General features: G+C 42.2%; 1 protein-coding gene across 3 annotated transcripts in view; it reads left to right on the top strand.

Moving 5' to 3' along the window:
* Window positions 1-677: 677 nt before the first annotated feature.
* Window positions 678-18,096, top strand: part of PPM1H (protein phosphatase, Mg2+/Mn2+ dependent 1H) — a 271,159-nt gene continuing 253,740 nt past the window's right edge. Inside the window, exon 1 of one of the 3 annotated variants that reach the window (XM_036865629.1) lies at window positions 678-2,058. In XM_036865629.1, coding sequence (XP_036721524.1) covers window positions 1,811-2,058 — 248 coding nt within the window. In that variant the 5' untranslated portion in view covers window positions 678-1,810. The remainder of the gene's footprint in view (window positions 2,059-18,096) is intronic. The other 2 variants (XM_036865628.1, XM_036865627.1) reach the window with 2 other exon arrangements.

The following is an 18,096-nucleotide window of genomic DNA, read 5'->3' as shown; positions in this document are numbered from 1 at the left end:
CCAATTTTAAAATTAGGGAAAGGGGGCCAAGATAAAATTACATTTCTGTTTTGTGAAAAGTAATAAAAGAACTCATTGACAGGAATGGTATTTCACTGAAAGGTTGAATGTTGTTTTTTTTACATAACCATTTGGTGTATAGTAAACCAGAGTACCTATTCATGAAAAAGCCAAAGGGGAAAATGCCTTAAAAAATATTATAGATACTGAATAAAGGGGGATCAGTGAAGTTTACCCAGGCCTCCCCTAAAAGCCAGGATTCTAATTCCTTTTCAAAGAATTATCTTCCCATCCAAAACCTGGGCTGCTCCCCGCCCCCTGCCCGCCTCCATAAGGGGGCCTGTATTCCCTCCTGAATTCCAAGTGAGCCATTCAGCGCTTAACTCCACAAGTAACACAGAATCCTGGCAAATTACGTGGTAGGTAAACATAGGAACAGGATACAGAATAAGTAAACATGAACAGGATACAGCTCTCTTGCGAAAAACAATTTTTAAGCCAGTATTTAACAAATGTTACCCCCCCCTAATGAAGCACATTTATCGGTTTTTCACAAACATTTGTTTTGTTTTAATACAAGGTCAACGCAAACTTTTATCGTTTGCAGACATTTATTCACTTTTACTTTAGCATTTGAGTTGCTTTGTTCTATTTAAATTCCTTCAGTTTTAAAGTGCCCCTAATTTTATAACAATGTTTCGAATTAAGAAAAGAAAAGGCTGCATTAAGTGTATCAAGGGTCAGCTTTGAAAAGATACTTTGGTTTTGCTGCTATGTTGAAGGAAAATGCTTGTATAAATCTATTAAGCAGTTAAGCACTAGGTAAAATGGTGCTTGCTTCTGATTTCTTAGAGCTCTTTCGTTTTCTTCGCCATTAAGCTTATTCTGGGTTCGAAACAGGGTCTGCTCCGCAGATAATGATGCGTGTGGTGGTAATGAAAGAAAAAGAAAAGGAATTTTAGAAATGCCTAGGGAAAAACTTTTAATGATTTTTGTGCAACCACTGTGGGTTGTTGCTTTTTGTTTCTTGAAAGCTCCGAAATCTCTCACACCAGGTGTTCCTCTTTCCACTACAGGACTTGGAGCCGTCCCACCGGGATTCCACCTGTCTCCCCTTTCAGCTCCCGAAGTTTCCTTTCTCGAAGGCGTAGGCAGCATTTCTCCGCGAGTGGATTCCTCAACTGGCTTTTCCCGGAGGCCCGGCTCCACGTGACCTCCCCTAACACCTGTACCGCCACCAGCTCACAGCGCCCCCATCCTCTCCGCCAGGTACAGACCCGGCCTGGCTCCTCCTCCCCAGGAGGTCACGGTCCGGGTGCGAGCCTGGCTCGGGCCGGCAGGGGAGGGGCTGAGCTACGGCCCCGCAGTCGCTGGAGCCCTTGCGGCCGGATTATCACATGACTCGACGGCGGCGGTAGCCTTGGCAGCAGCCGCTCCGGCTCCGCGGGCTCGCCGGGTGGGCTCAGTTCCGCTCACGCAGGAGTCGAGCGCAGCGGGCGGGGAAGGGACCTGCTGAAGCTGCGGCCGCCCAGCCGCTCCCGGAGCGCGCGGCATCTCCCCCGGCCCGGCCGGCCCGCTCCATGCCGCTCCATTGCGGAAGTGTAGCGGGGGGAGGGGGCGGCGGCGGCGGCACGGAGCGCGGGAGGCCGGAGCTCGGCCCCCTGCAGCACTAGGCTCTGGGAGCAGCGCGGCGCGCCCACCGGCCCGGCTGCCCGTGCGCCCGCCGCAGCCTGCATGCCCCGCGCTGCGCCTCGCCCGGCCCCAGCCGCCGCCCACTGCTCGCACCGCTGCTGCCTGGCGCCGGAGTAATATGCTCACTCGAGTGAAATCTGCCGTGGCCAATTTCATGGGCGGCATCATGGCTGGCAGCTCAGGCTCCGAGCACGGCGGCGGCGGCGGCTGCGGAGGCTCGGACCTGCCCCTGCGCTTCCCCTACGGGCGACCCGAGTTCCTGGGGCTGTCTCAGGACGAGGTGGAGTGCAGCGCCGACCACATCGCCCGCCCCATCCTCATTCTCAAGGAGACCCGGCGGCTGCCCTGGGCCACTGGCTACGCAGAGTGAGTGCAGCGACACCGGCGGCGCCCCTGCTCTCCTCGCGGCCCTTCCCTGCACGCTTCCAGCCCTCCTCCCTCCTTGTTCCTCGGCCCCAGGGCCCTCCGCTGGCTGCTGGCGTCCAGGCCTCGGCGGGCACTTCTTTACTGACACTGCCCATTTCTCTTTTCTCCTACTCCCCTTTCCCCCAACCGCGAGGGCGCGGCGTCTCCAGCCCGGGTTTGGGTGGTAGATGGGTGGGTGGCAGCGCTGGACCGTGGGAAAGCTAAGGCTGGACGCGGCTGTGAATCTGGTGGCTGTGACACTTGGAAGAAAGAGCGTGGAACAGCTCTGCTGAAGTTTGAAACACAGCAGGGAAATCTGGTATCTGTGCTCCCATTCCCCCCAAATCTTTGTGCCTCCGCGTGAAGTTTGTGGGGTAGAGCTTGGAGGAACTGTCCCTGCGCCAGGGTTTGCGGGGTGGGGCGGTTGTCGGAGCCCTGGGAGCGGCCGCGGTCCCGTGCTTGGTTGCACAGTTCAGAAGGTCTCAGCTTTTCTGATTTCAGCCTAAGAGCTCATTCGCTTATCCTTTAGCAGGTAGGAAAACCCTGCGCCTTTAGTAAACGCCAGTACTATTTCCCCCAGTCCTTGGGGAGGGGGAAACTTCTTCCAGGTGTCTAATGATAGCATTTTGGTAATCAGTTTTGGCGATTAAGCGAGAGTTTGAGTGATCTACTATTTCAAGAACCGATTGAGTTATGTTGATCACCTGGAGTGGAACTGGGAAAGGAGAGAGGAAGGATTTTAATGACCTTCCCCCAACCCTACGGCTACTCTTCCATTGACCATTGATGACCGTCTTATGAACGATAGGGTAATGTTTCTTCCCCTATTCAGCGTTATGAAACTGGGAAACTCGGAAGGTGGAATTTACCAGACCAGAGTTCCGGGATTAATAATGACCAGGTGGGTGTGCAAAAGTGCACGCAAACCCTTGGTGCCTGGCACACTTGCCCCTTTTCCTTTAACTCCATCCGCTCTATAATCTTGGCCCTCCCTTACCGGTCACAGCCTCGCCCGCTGATTGGTTCATCGGGGAACCAATCAGCTCTCCCGACGCCTGGGCGCTTCGATGCTGACCCTGTTCTGGTGGCCCGGATACCCCCGAGCAGGCCTGGTTCCCGACGCTCCGGGTTCCCGGGCAAGGGTTGGTTTGGGAGACGCTCTTCCTAGAATCTCGAATTCTCTTTTCTTTTGCCTTTCATTATACAACTGTTTCTCCACTGGCTGAAATAGAAAATATATATAAATGGGGATAGATGACTGGAGTGTGAAAAAACAGTGAGGAAACAGAAGTGAGAATGATGGGTGCTAAAACAGTAAAATTTAACACATAATAAAGGGCAAAGCATGGTAGAGAACGGTGAGGTTGGGGAGGTAGAAAATATCATTATACGTTTAAGGAGAAAGCTAAAGCAAAAACACCTGTGTGAGGGAAAAGTCCCTGCCAAAACACCAAGTACTGTTTCCTATTGAAAAAAAAAAAAAAAGTTTAAACGACCATTTGGACCTTTGCAAGGCCAAAGGCAACTTGGAGGCATACGTTGTCCTACAATTCTGTAGGTGGGGGACCTCGTGCCTGTCAAAAACCTAAATGTGTAGGGCCCATTGTCACTCCAGTGGGTTCCCCAGGGCAAGGGCACCTATCTGAAGGGCAGAGAGATAAGAAGAAAGATGTTAAAACACAGAATGTGGAAGCTACTTGGACACGTAAAAGGAGTACCTCAGTTAGCAGGAAGGAAAGGAAAGGGGAAAAAAACAACACGTTTCAAAATGTTTGGATCCTATGACAAGCACACGATGTGCCAAGGGCTGTAAAGAATATAAGGGAATCTGAAATGAGCCGTGTGGGAGGGGTAGTCAGTTTCCTTATCTCTAAGAAGCTTATCTTACCCTAGACTAGGACATGAGGGAGGTTCAGTTGTAGGTTAGAAAGGCCACTGTAAGAGGTTTAATTATTAAAGCTAGTTATAAAAGTAGTACATACTTGTTAATTCAAGCAAAGACCTGTATACAAATGTTGTCTTGTCACTTCCCTCCGTCAGAGGTTGTACTGTACCACTTCCTCAAACTTTGAACTATAGTTTATCTTCCTGCAAAAATACATCCTGAATGATCAAAATGGCTGAAATAGGGAAGGCGAGAGACAGACAAGTAGGAACTGTGGTTATGGTCAGAGGCCACTACCAGTAATACTGCGCAGGATCTACTGGGAGGAGGAATTCTCTTTGTTCTGGAACATACCTTAGATGGATAGAATTGGTAGGAAGATTGCTCAGAGTGGGGATCAGAGGGGTGCTCAGAGTCAGAGCCTGAATCAGAAGCGGTTTGTTTACCTTTCCAGAAAGTGAGCTACTTTCTAAGCCTTCCTGGGGGGGAAGAATTGGCATCACTTGGTGACTGAAGAGTTAGAGGAGAGTTGAACTCTAGTGTTGTTGAACTTTTGGATGGTAGGGAAAAAAAAAAGGTGAAATGGTCTATTTTTTGCAACTTATTGTTAATCCCTTTCAGAAGGAGATACTCTGTAGGTTATAGAACTAGAGAATTAGCTTAAGTGATCCCTGTAAGATTTGGGGATCCAGAAACAGAAGTCCCTCATTTATTCAGTATTTATTGGCATTGTGCGAGGTGGAATTTCCTGGCTCCTCAGAAAGCCTCCTATTGTGGCTGAGAAGTTTAGCCATTTGATTCAGGGCTGTATGCTAGGTTGTAAAGCATTGTAGTTACAGATAACATCCATGGAGCTAAAATCTTTCCAAAAACATTGATTAGCAAGTTTTATTTTTTAGTTTGGTGTTGAATCACTGACTTAGCCTGTTAGACCCGCTCAGAGAGAGCCCATGGGAAACAATAGTCTGACCCAGAGACCTCACATGGTAGCTGCTTCCTTTCTTTTCCACAAGTTTAAATAACCACCCAAGTGCTTCAAGGACCCGGAAGTCAGTTCAGTTTTTAATGGGTTAGAAGTGCATTTTGACTTTTCTTCTTCTTGACCTTTTACCCAGCCTCTTTCCCACTGATGGTCAGTTGGATGTAGTGGATGTGGAGTTTGTGCCTGAAACTACGACAGTAGATAATGCCAGAGAATGTGCAGTGCCCTGTATATGAAAGCATCATATTCAAGTTTTATCAGTGGTAAATTTCTTTGCTTGTACAGAAAGAATAAATCATAATTATAGTATTATCTTATTTAGATTATAGCTGTAATTATGCATTTTTTTCCTATTACCTTTCTTACAAAAGTGCCCCAGACATGGGTATTTAAAGAAAGCTACTTTGAGAGTTTCTGTTAAATGTGCATTATGTAAGTTCCTTCTGTCTCACGAAGTTCAAGATTGTGAAAATTTTGTTGAAATCTAACCTTATTTAAATCCAGCAAACGGCCCACAAGTATTTGGATTTATTTTGGAATCTGTAGGCTCTTCCATCTCCCCAGTCATTGGCACTAATTAGCAATTACGAATAAATCGCATTAGTTGGCTGTGTATTGTTGATAGCAGAGAAACCCTATTTCTCCCTGGCCGCAAAGCTCAGAAATCCCCTGCCCTTTGTTTTTCCCTTCTGGCCTCCTCTAGCACACCCACCCCTCTTACACCTGGTAGCAGAGCTCCTCCCTGGGAACTCCCTCTTTGACTTTTGCAACTGAAGAACCTTGAGGTTCTCCGCTTCTTGTTGGATAAGGAGGAAAAGAAATGAATGGGGTGTGGTGTTGGGGGGCTTTCACTTAACAGAGCTCCCCATAGCACTTTTCTGCAGATTCGTGCAGAGTAGCCTAAAATATTTCATCTACCTTTTTACTAACCTGTAGAAGGTATTAATTTCCTATTTTAAAGCAGATAGCTAAGCTCTCCTCCATTTTTCAGATTATAATGAAGTCATCCCCTGTGGGGTGGAGCTCCTGGGCTGTCCCTTTTCTTAGGAACATGGATCAGCTTCCTTCAAAGACTAGTGATGCTTCAGGCAGAGGACTAAATTATCGTGAGGGGTTGTGTTTATCCTGTGTTGCAGCCCCAGTTACATATACATTGTCTCTGATTTTGCCCCACCACACGGTGCTTCCTTATTATATCAGTAGTTACATCCGTACCGACTGATAACTTAAAACTGACTGCATAATAGAATTGTTTTCTAAAAATGTATAATATTATTGAAGATAGTTTAGAAATTTGAGATATAATTGACATATAACATACTAGTTTAAAGTGTACAACATAATGATTCAATATATGCATGTATTGTGAAATAATCACCACAGTAAGTCTAGTTAACACCCATCACCACACACAGATACAGTTTTTTTTTCTTGTGATGAGAACTTTTAGCAACTTTCAAATATACAATACCGTATTATTAACTATAGTCACCATGCTGTACATTACATCCCCAGGACTTATTTATTTGATAAATGGAAGTTTGTACAATTCTGTGTCTGTGAGTTCGGTTGTTTTCTTCTTTTCTTTTCGTTTTTTTAGGTAAGAAGCGGATTTATTTAGAGAGAAACACACTCCACAGACAGAGTGTGGGCCATCTCAGAAGGCGAGAGTGGCCAGTTTTTTTTTTTCTTTAAGATGCCAAATATAAGTGAGATCATATGATATTTGTCTTTCTCTGAGTTATTTCACTTAGCATAATGCCCTTAAGGTCCAGTCATGTTGTTGTAAATGGCAGGATTTCCTTCTTTTTTATGGCTGAATAATATTCCAACATATATATGGAAAAAAATATATATATATATATCTCATATTTTTAAAATTCATCCATTGATGGACACTTAGGTTGTTTCCATGTCTTGGCTGCTGTAAATAATGTTGCAGTGAACTTGGTAATGCAGATATCTTTTTGAGTTAGTATTTTTGTTTCCTTCAGATAAATACCTAGAAGTGGAATTGCTAGATCATATGATAGTTCTATTTTTAATTTTTTGAGAGATCTCTGTACTGTTTTCCATATTGGTTACACTAATTTACCTTCCCATCAATAATGCACAAAGGTTCCTTTTTTTCCACATCTTTATCGACACATGTTATTTCTCATCTTTTTGATAATAGCCATTCTAAGAGGTGTGAGGTGGTATTTTATTGTGGTTTTGATTTGCACTTCCCTCATGATTAGTGAGGGAAGTACCTATTGGCCATCTATACGTCTTTGGCAAAATGTCTATTTGTATCCTCCACTCATTTTAAAAATTAGATTTTTTTTTTTTTTTTTGCTGTTTACTTATATGAGTTCTTTATATATTTTGGCTATAAACCGCTTATCAGATATGTGATTTGCAAATATTTTCTCCCATTCGGTAGATTGCCTTTTCATTTCGTTGGTGGTTTCCTTTGCTGTGCAGAAGCTTTTGAGTTTGATGTAGTTCCACTTGTTTATTTTTACTCTTGTTGCCTTTGCTTTTGGTGTCAAATCCAAAAACTCATCACCAAGATCGATGTCAAGGAGCCTACTGCCTATGTTTTCTAGGAGTTTTATGGGTTCTGGTCTTACATTCAAGTCTTTAATCCATTTTGAGTTAATTTCATGTATGATGTAAGGTAGTAATTTAGTTTTTCTTTTGCATGTGCTGTCCATTTTCCCCGACACCACTTATTGAAGAGACTGACCTTTCCCCATTGTATGTTCTTGGCTGCTTTGTCATAAATTAATTTACCATATAGGCGTGAGTTTATTTCTGGACTCTCTGTTCTGCTCCATTGATCTATGTGTCTGTTTTCATGCCAATACCATACTGTTTGGATTTACTATCACTTTATAATATAGTTTTAAATCAGGAAGTGTGATGCCTCCAGTTTTGTTCTTGTTAAAGATTACTTTGGCTATTTGAAGTCTAATGTGGTTCCATACAAATTTTAGGATTGTTTGTTCTATTTCTGTGAAAGATGCCATTGTAATTTTGATAGGAATTGCATTGAAACTGTAGATTGCTTTGAGTAGTATGGACATTTTAACAATATTCTTTCAACTCATGATCATAGAATATCTTTTCATTTATTTGTGTCTTCAACTTAATTTTATCAGTGTCTTATAGTTTTCAGTGTGCAGGTCTTTTACCTCCTTGGTTAAATTTATTCCTATTTTATTTTTGATGCATGTAAATGGACTTGTTTTCTTAATTAAAAAAATTTTAAAAATAAGTTAATTTTAAAATTCAGTGTCTTTATAATTTTCTCTGATTTGCCTAATTTGAACAGAGGATTGATATTTTTCCCCCTTGAATTTATGCCATTCTCCCTCAGGAAACAAACAACATTCATCTGCTTCCGTTACTTCTCTCATCCAAGCAATGAAATCATTTCATTCGTATGCTGGGTCCATAATATAAGACACAATCATCATCCTCAAGAAGATCTTATGACATAGTCTTTCCCCCTTTCGTGTCATTCTTTGAAATTAAATTGAAGTGAAATCATGGACTATTAAGATTACAAGAGACCAACACTGCGGGTGGGGGAAGTTGTTTGTTTTGTTTTGTTTTTTAAAAGAAAGCTGCGTTTTATAGCTACTTTATTTATTTATTTATTTATTTTTGGCTGTGTTGGGTCTTCGGTTCGTGTGAGGGCTTTCTCCAGTTGCGGCAAGGGGGGGCCACTCTTCATCGCGGTGCGGGGACCGCTCTTCATCGCGGTGCGGGGACCGCTCTTCATCGCGGTGCGCGGGCCTTTCACTATCGCGGCCCCTCCCGTTGCGGGGCACAGGCTCCAGACGCGCAGGCTCAGTAGTTGTGGCTCACGGGCCCAGCCACTCCGTGGCATGTGGGATCTTCCCAGACCAGGGCTCGAACCCGTGTCCTCTGCATTAGCAGGCAGATTCTCAACCACTGCGCCACCAGGGAAGCCCGTTTGTTTTGTTTTTAATGTCTTAATGCTTCTGGGCAATTTCAAATCTCAGTATTTGGAGCCTTTAAGTCACACTAGAGAAGCAAATTGTTCTTTTCAGCAAGCATTATGATTAGCTGCGAAGTTCTCTGTACCTGAAGGTCGCAAGACCTTTATACATACCTGTATAAAGGTATGAATAAAGAAAAAATTATCCTGACACTTGTTAAAAAGGTAAGAAAGACTTTATTCAAGGCTGTTGCAGTAGGGGCATTGTATTAGGGGAGAGAGATCAGACTCAACTCCAACTACAGCAAAGACAGATGGAAATTTATAACCCAAGAACAGAGTGATGAGGTCAGTGGATGGAAGATTACTAAGAGGAAACATCAAGGGTAGGGGGATTCTTGCTGAAGGTAGGTCAAGGAGTTATACATCAAAGGTAGGAGATGAGGAAATTGATCAGATATCAAGGGTGATCAGATTTGACTGCTAAGTAGGGACATAAAAAAACCAAATTTCTTATTTACTATCATCAGTGGTTCATGAAATAAAGGATATTTTAAATCAGAAGTGTAGAGGCATATAATCTCAGCAAAAAGAACAGTTTTTAGTTTTTTGAAAATGCTATGCTCGTAGTTTTCTAATTTTTCACAGACTCAAAACCATGTATTTAACCTGTCCTGGAGGATTCCCAAGACCCTTTACAGTTTTAAACTTTGTGAGTTACTGGGGTTAGGCTGAGAACCAGTGTCTTTCCTTCCAGGCTGAGGTTATTCCCAGTGGGGCCTGCTGTCTCCTTTATTGTGATTACAATTTTGAATTCCCCCAGTAGTTTATTATGAAAATTTTCAAATATCCAGAAAAGTTGAAACCATTATATACTTAGCACCCGTATGTGCCCACCATCTAGATTCTGCAATGCACATTTTGCTATATTTGCTTAATCATTTGCCTATCCATCAATCCATTCTGGTTATTTTTAAGTGTGTATTTCTTTTGGTCCAGTGGCATTGATTTATGCTATCACGTTATTTTCCACAGTAAATTAAAAGTTAGGTTTGAGTAGCTTTGACTTTCTCAGTCGAGAAAACCGCCAAACCATTAGGTCCTCATCCATGTTGGGGGGGGGGGCAGGAGGGGACCCAGATTTAACTCTTACAACTTGGTGCCCTGCAAATGCTCACTCAGCCCGTACGCTTTCCGTAACTTAGTACTCACATAACTGAGAGCTTTACATGGGGTCAAACTGAAAAGTAGAAATAGTTGACATCTCTTTGCTGTGCTCTTGTTCAATTAAATCAGTGGGAAATTGGTTTAAAACTTGAGTCACTCCTCTTTTCAGCCGGTAGCCAGTCAGGTGAATATTATCTGAGGAGTAGTCTGTTTAAAAAAGACTTCAGAATGTGTTGCCTGAAAAGTGCTTAGTGAATAATAAAGACACCGTTTTGCTGTGTTTACCTTACTTCTGAAGCAGATGTAATCCACCCGGAAACTTAGGGAAATTAAAGTACTTGCTTAATTGCTCTTTTTCCAGTGAGGAATGTGAATCCATTGTGCTTTCTTTGTTATACTATTTCTGACTTAGTTTTCTTTAAATGACTGTAAAATTTAGATGCTTACCTGTATTTTCTTTCTATGCTTATTTATGAGAAAAAATAATGATACCACCGAGTTACATCTGTAGAGCTCTGTACAGTCCCTGCCATGTATACTTACATATAAGCATCTGTTATCCATGTTTAATAAAAGGAAAATGAGGCCCAGAGAGAACTTAAGTTACTTTAGAATCTCATACCGTCCCGTGATCCTAGTGACCATGGCTGAATCATTGAACCTGACCATTTATTGTGTAAAATTTTTCATTAATAAAAAGGCATCATATCCTCATAAACAAAATCCCACAGAAGAGAGCGTGTAATGTATTTAATTACTCCAAGGAAACTAATAAAGCCTAATCTCTAGGTGTCTTTAAATTCCATAAGGGCAAATTAGCACATCAAGTTTTGTATGAAAGGATGCTTTTCAAAGCTTTTAAAAATAGTTCTACTGAGTATAATAGACTTTTTAAAAATTAACTTTCTTAATATATGTGCGTTTCCTATGTTTAGCAGTCCAGATATTTTCAAAAGTACCATCTTTTCCTAACTTCATATTGCTTTCCCCCCCCCCCATTTTAATGTTTTTGGAAACCCTGTAAATCTTAAAACCAATCTGTACATTTTATGTAGTGATGTTTTTCTAAAGTTAATAAATAGATCATGTGTTTTACTATTAACAGCTACTTAGACATGAGGAAATAGAATGAGGAATTCTGGATAATGGGGCCCAAGTCCTGAGTCAGGTTTTATGAGACAGTACTTCTTTTTTTTTTTATAAATTTATTTATTTATTTATATTTATTTTTGGCTGTGTTGGGTCTTCGTTTCTGTGTGAGGGCTTTCTCTAGTTGTGGCAAGTGGGGGCCACTCTTCATCACGGTGCGCGGGCCTCTCACTGTCGCGGCCTCTCCTGTTGCGGAGCACAGGCTCCAGACGCGCCGGCTCAGTAGTTGTGGCTCACGGGCTTAGTCGCTCCGCGGCATGTGGGATCTTCCCAGATCAGAGCTCGAACCCGTGTCCCCTGCATTGGCAGGCAGATTCTTAACCACTGCGCCACCAGGGAAGCCCGAGACAGTACTTTTAAAAATTACTTTGGGAGTTCTGTTACCTAAGTTCTTACTTCTTACTTAAGCACAATCAAGTCTGAATGGGAATGTTTCAACTTCGAGGGCCAGCAAGGCCAGCAGTGCTTAGAGTGGCCTTCGTTCGCTGGTCCTCGGCCTCATGGGCTCCTGCAGGGCTGTCTTGGGGAGCGCGTGCCTCGGCGTCTTGGACTAGTCGGGTCTAATGGAGCCTTGCTGGCTGGCTGGGCTGTGTAATGAATCATTGCAGGGCTGTGGGGCTGGCAGAGAGATCAATTATTTGCCAAGCTGAGGGGACTGAAGTGATTCATGCACTCTACTGTCCTTTCAGGGAGTTGACAGACAGACATTTAAGCTATTGAAGAAGAGTGCCTTTCTACCAGATAACCTTTTTCACATAAGCATAGGAGGGGAAAAAATCTCAAGTGATAAATTGATTTTTTTAAATAAAAGTGCAGTGAATGATTGAATTGCTATATTTAAGCGGTTGGCCACGGTGTACTAATAGTCATTCTTTACCTTTTTGAAAAGGTGAACATTGACAAGTTATGTTTAGAACACACAACTGGCAAAAATAAGAGATAGAAAATAAATGCTTAGTAGGAAGCAGATTTTAAGGGACGCTGAATAGGAATAGCTCGTAAGAGGCTGTCAGGGGACGGAGGGAACCAAACTGGTATTACTCTAGAAAGAACTATGAAGTGGGTTTTTTGTTGTTGTTTGTTTTGGTTTTGTTTTTGTTTTAATACAGAAGAGGAAATAGCCACGGTATTTTGTTGCCAATAAATAGCCTATGAGGATATTATAGCCTAAAATATATGTTTGGGAAAAACCAAGCGATTTTTTTAGCCTTTACCCCGTAAAGTAGGGTTTAGAATAGAGCCGAAGAGCCAGCTTAGATGGCCTCTTGGCACCCTGCCCTGTGGTTATTAATAATGGGGCCGTGCTGCCTGGTCGTTAGAGCCAGGTGCCCAGAGCTGGGCTGGTGATTCAGTGCAGCAGCGAATGGGAGGAAAAGAGGAATTGGCAACTCAGACTACAGCAGCTGGTGTTTATTTTTTAAAATATCCACGTGCTCAGATGGGAATGGCAGGGGCCTGTCGTTGAAGCCCTGCCTCTCCTCCTCTCTCTGTGTCCCTGGTCATCAGGTCGGTGCTGACAGCGGCCACTTGGCCACGCTGGCCCTTTCCCAGCTCGCATACCACCTGAAGCCCTGCCTGCTGCCTTGCCATCCTCGGGGCACCACGAGGTGTCATGGGTCTTGGGTGTCATGGGTCTTGGGTGTCATGGGTCTTGGGTGGTGCGGTGGATTCCCTCTGGTCCTGCTTCCCAACCTTCTCACTATTATGGACCCATTTATTTATTTATTTTCTTGGCTGGCTCCCTCATGAACGATTTTGTCCAGCAAGCTGTATAAATTAAGTATTGCTGCCCCTTAACATTTTTTTAACCAGACGCAGTATTTTCTAACCAGTAGGAGGGGTGGGTGTGGTAATAACATTTAAGCCAAATGCAAAGGATTAACCTTTGTTTCAGTTACTGTTTGAGTCCTTACTGCGCACAACCTATTTTTCATCAGCTTTTTCCCCTTCAGTATTTAAAATAGCTTAGGTCTGTTATTGCTGCCTTCCCTGATTTGTAAGGAGCATGGACCACAAGTTGGAACTCTGCTGACAGGCTTGGCTTTTGTACCATCCCTGGGTTTTCAGCTCAGACTCACGTCAAGATTATTTTGTTTGGGATTCGAATGTGTAACACCTTCCCAGAGCACGTTTCTTCAAAGTCCCCGATGTCCTTTTCCTTGTTGAAAAATGATGTTTTAATAGTTTTATTTTCTTGGCTCGCGAAGTGTTGCAAGTTGCCTGAGAAGCCTGATGCTTATCAGCTGTAGATTTAATTAAACTCATGAGAGAGTTTTGTTTTTTCTAGCAGAGTTTTGACCCTTGGGCAAAAGTTTATCTTGTAACAATTTTTTTATAATTAATGAATTTTTATTTATTTTTGGCTGCGTTGGGTCTTCGAGGCTGCGCGCGGGCTTCCTCTAGTCGCGGTGCACGGGCTTCTCATTGCGGTGGTTTTTCCTGTTGCAGAGCACCGGCTCCAGGGCGCTCGGACTTCAGTAGTTGTGGCACACGGGCTCCACGGGCTCAGTAGTTGTGGCTCGTGGGCCCTAGAGCGTGAGCTCAGTAGTTGTGGTGCACGGGCTTAGCTGCTCCACAGCATGTGGGATCTTCCCGGACCAGGGCTCGAACCCATGTCTCCTGCACCGGAAGGCAGACTCCCAACCACTGTGCCACCAGGGAAGCCGTCTTGTAACAATTTCTATCATCCACTGACTATGGGTGAGAAGAACTTAAAAACATCTTTAGATGTCTTCTAACCTGCCAAGGTAGAGGAAGGCATTGATCAGTCAGGAATATAGAATTAGTGTTTTTAAAATGATGTACTTTTTTTCCTCATCACAGAATTGATATGTGTGCACTGTGGGCACTTTAAAATTCTTATAAGTACTATAAAGAACATAAAAATTATCCATAAATTCGGTCATTCATAATCAGCTTCAACTGATAATTTGTATCTCTAAGTACATTTGTATTTGTTTACAAAATGGGATAATTCTACATACTGATTAGTTTTTTCACCTGAAATGGAGTGACTATCGCTCCATGTGAATACATATTTTACTGTCATTTTTAATAGCTCCATTGTATTCCATTGATGATTTTAGCATACATTTTTTTTTGGTGGTAACCAATTTTTTACTATTAAAAACAGTCCTGGGATGGACTTCCCTGGCAGTCCAGTGGTTGAGACTCCCCCTTCCACTGCAGGGGGCTTGGGTTCGATCCCTGGTCAGGGAACTAAGATCCCACATGCCGTGTGGTGTGGCCAAAAAAAAACCAGTCCTGGGATGACTATCCTTGAAGGCGAATCTTCATTAAACCATAATTTGAAAAGTGACATTTTTTCTGGGAAAAATGTTCACATTGGACTTCTCCAGTATTTCTAGTGACATTATTCAATAGTTTGAAAAGATCAATGTTCAGGGTGAACATTATTTTGAGAAATGGCAGTTATGTACTTTATTTTAAAGTACTTTACCAAAGTAATGTTTTTGGTGAGCCAGGCTTCTTTTTTATATTTAGGATTAAATAATTTGGTTTAGAAAAATGACCCTTAAGGACTAGTTTAAGACCCTATTCTGAAGAATTCCCCAATGATTCTGTCATGTCTTCAGAGCTAAAGGCACTCATTGGCTGTCATGCATTTGAGAGATAATTGGTGACATCTTTTGTTTTTATTTAATTGTTTGAACTTTTAATGAATAATCTTGAGGGTATGGGCATTGTCGTATACATTTTAATTCCTCTAATACTTAATATAGAGCTATATACATTAATGCTCAAATATATATACCGGAAATAGTGGGGGGACATAATGAATATAGTTCTTTTAATTTCAAATGAAGCAAAGGTCACCTTTGTTCTATAGGCTGATTTCAAATTATGAGCTCAACACCTGGGAATATAACAGTTACCACAACATTTACAAATTTCAGACAAATGTCTGAATGTTACTAAGTGTCTCTTGGAGGCATTGCATGGTGTTCTCTGCATCTGGACTGCCCTGTGGGGAAACGGGAAAAATGCATTAGCTTTCTGACTCTTAGCTGGAGGTAAGCAGTGAGAACAGAAAAAGTAGATTTCTTGGTGTATATTAATGAGTGGCTGGGAATGGAAGTCTGTCTGTATGGATACTGAGTTCAGAAACCCACTGAAGTTTCTTTTTTTTTTTTAAATTAATTTATTTATTTACTTATTTTTGGCTGTGTTGGGTCTTCACTGCTGCGCGCGGGCTTTCTCTAGTTGTGGCGAGCGGGGGCTATGCTTTGTTGCAGTGCGCGGGCTTCTCATTGCAGTGGTTTCTCTTTGTTGCGGAGCACGGGCCCTAGAGCGCGTGGGCTTCAGTAGTTGTGGCACATGGGCTCAGTAGCTGTGGCTCGCGGGTTCTAGAGCAGAGGCTCAGTAGTTGTGGCGCACGGGCTTAGTTGTTCCACGGCATGTGGGATCTTCCCAGACCAGGGCTCGAACCCGTGTCCCCTGCATTGGCAGGCAGATTCTTAACCACTGTGCCACTAGGGAAGTCCACCCACTGAAGTTTCTGAACATCATCAATCCTTTGTCTGCCCTCTCACCTGCTCAGGTTTTTTTGTTTTTTTTTTTTTTTCTCCTTCATTTTCTTTTTGTTTTTTTTTTGGGGGGTGAGGGTGGAGGTTTGGTATATTCATAAGATGCTTGCTCATTAATCCTTTCTCAGTGCACAAGCTGAAGCATTATTGAATTAAGCACAATCTATGATTTAGTTCACCTATGGATTAGATTGTTTGTACTGAAGCTTGCACTTTTGGTTTGGTATGAAAACTCAAAGTCACACAAGGTAATTGGTCCATTTCCCTCTCTGACCAACCCCAGCCCGATATCTTCTAACTTAAAATCATGTGCATGTAGATATGCACCAGTTAGAATAAAATTCTTTACTCAAATTTAATTTCATTAAATTCTACTCCTAAATTGGTGTCGGTTCCCAAGCTGACCCTGAGTTTTTGTTTTTGTCAGCTATACACATACATCTCAGAGATACAGTAGTTTCAGTTCCAGACCACTGCAATAAAGTGAATATCACCAATAAAGTGAGTCACATGAATTTTTCGGTTTTCCCAGTGCATATAAAATTTATGTTTACACTCTACTGTAGTCCAGTGAGTGTACAATAGCATTAGGTCTGAGAAAAATGTACATACCTTAGGTAAAAAAATACCTTATTGCTAAAAAATGCTAACCATCATATTAGCCTTCCGTGAGTTGTAATCTTTTACATCTTTATTGTAATCTGTTACAATAGTAACATCAAAGATCACTCATCATAGATAACCATAACAAACATAATAAATAACTGAAAAAAATTGAAATATTGCAAAAATTACCAAAATGTGATACAGAGACATGAAGTGAGCAAATCCTGTTGGAAAAATGGTGCCAATAGATTTGCTTGATGCGGGGTTGCTACAAACCTTCAATTTGTAAAAAAAAAAAAATGCAGTATCTATGAAGCACAATAAAATAAGTGCAATAAAATGAGGTATGCCTGTATATATGTTATATTTACTGTACTGGAAATTAAAACTGAGAAATTAAAAAAAAATTTATAAATTTAGTTAAAAAGAAACATGGAAACATATTTAATAAAAAATACCCATGTTTTCCAGAACAAAACTCAATTTAGTAAGAAGAGTGGCATCCTTATACACAAGTCCCTTTAGTGTCTGCCTTAATAGAAGACAGCTGGATTCGTATCTGCTTCTGCACTTAATAGGTTGTACTGTCACACTCATGAAAGAATGAGTGTGAAAAAGGAAAGTAACATCATAGCGTTATGATGAAAATACTTTTGACCTCATGTATCCCTTGAAAGGGTCTTTGAGTTTCCCTGGGGTTCCCAGATCATACTTTGAGAACTGCCAGTGTGGCGAATAAACAGTTAACATAACTTTCTGCCTTACTATTTTATTTGGCTGCGCCGGGTCTTAGTTGCTGCGTTCGGGATCTTCTTTGCGGCGTGTGGGATCTAGTTCCCTGATCAGGGATCGATCCCGAGCCCCCTGCGTTGGGAGTGCGGAGTATTAGCCACTGGACCACCAAGGAAGTCCCTCTGTCCTATTTTTTGAACTGTATTTTACAGATAGAAAACCTTAGACCACTTTTAAAAAGTTCCAGTGGAAGGTATCAATAGCTTTTCCACTTCCAATATGAATGTTTGTACTGATTCAGGAATACACTTCCACACTCTCTGTGGTTTTTATTCCAGATGGTGGAGTACTTTGTTTGCTCCAAAGGGCCGTGTGTTGTTACGTTTGGGCTATTTAAGACCATTAGTTGAGAGGGGTTAGTATTGTCCATCTTTAATAGATAATAAAAACAATAGGGGTCAGAATTTGCTAGAGTTAGGGTTAAAAGTACAAATCTTTGAGCACTTTAGGTTTATGGCAATTCTGGGATTATTTAGTAGTGTATTTTACTGGTTTTCTTTGTATCGTTTATCACAGATTTGCTGTATACTTCACATGAGCTAAGGGGCAAAATATACAGAGATTTTAAGAGGCTTACATTCTTGTTGGGAAGATAAATTCATGAAAAGATTAAAATCTAAGCCTAGTGTGACACAGGAGTAGCATGGTGCTGGGGGAAGATGAGAACCTCAGAGATGCAGCTTGAGGTCATCCTGGCTCTTCTAACCAGCTCATGGCTTCAGCAAGCTGGTTCACTTTATTAGTTCTCAGTTAAGTCATTGACTGAGCCCTTTCCAGCTAGCAGGTGCTGAGTAAGTAGCATAACAGAGGTTGTGCACTGATGAGTTATTTTTTACTGACTCGTAAGGTACTTGTATACAGTTCATAAAAGTTAATGCTTTTTCATTTGCCTTATTTGTTTTATCATAAAATCTCTGGA

This window comes from Balaenoptera musculus, chromosome 10, assembly GCF_009873245.2.
Source record: "Balaenoptera musculus isolate JJ_BM4_2016_0621 chromosome 10, mBalMus1.pri.v3, whole genome shotgun sequence".
NCBI lineage: Eukaryota > Metazoa > Chordata > Mammalia > Artiodactyla > Balaenopteridae > Balaenoptera > Balaenoptera musculus.
The sequence above is the reverse complement of the archived record's forward strand: the minus strand, read 5'-3'. Positions and strand labels throughout refer to the sequence as shown.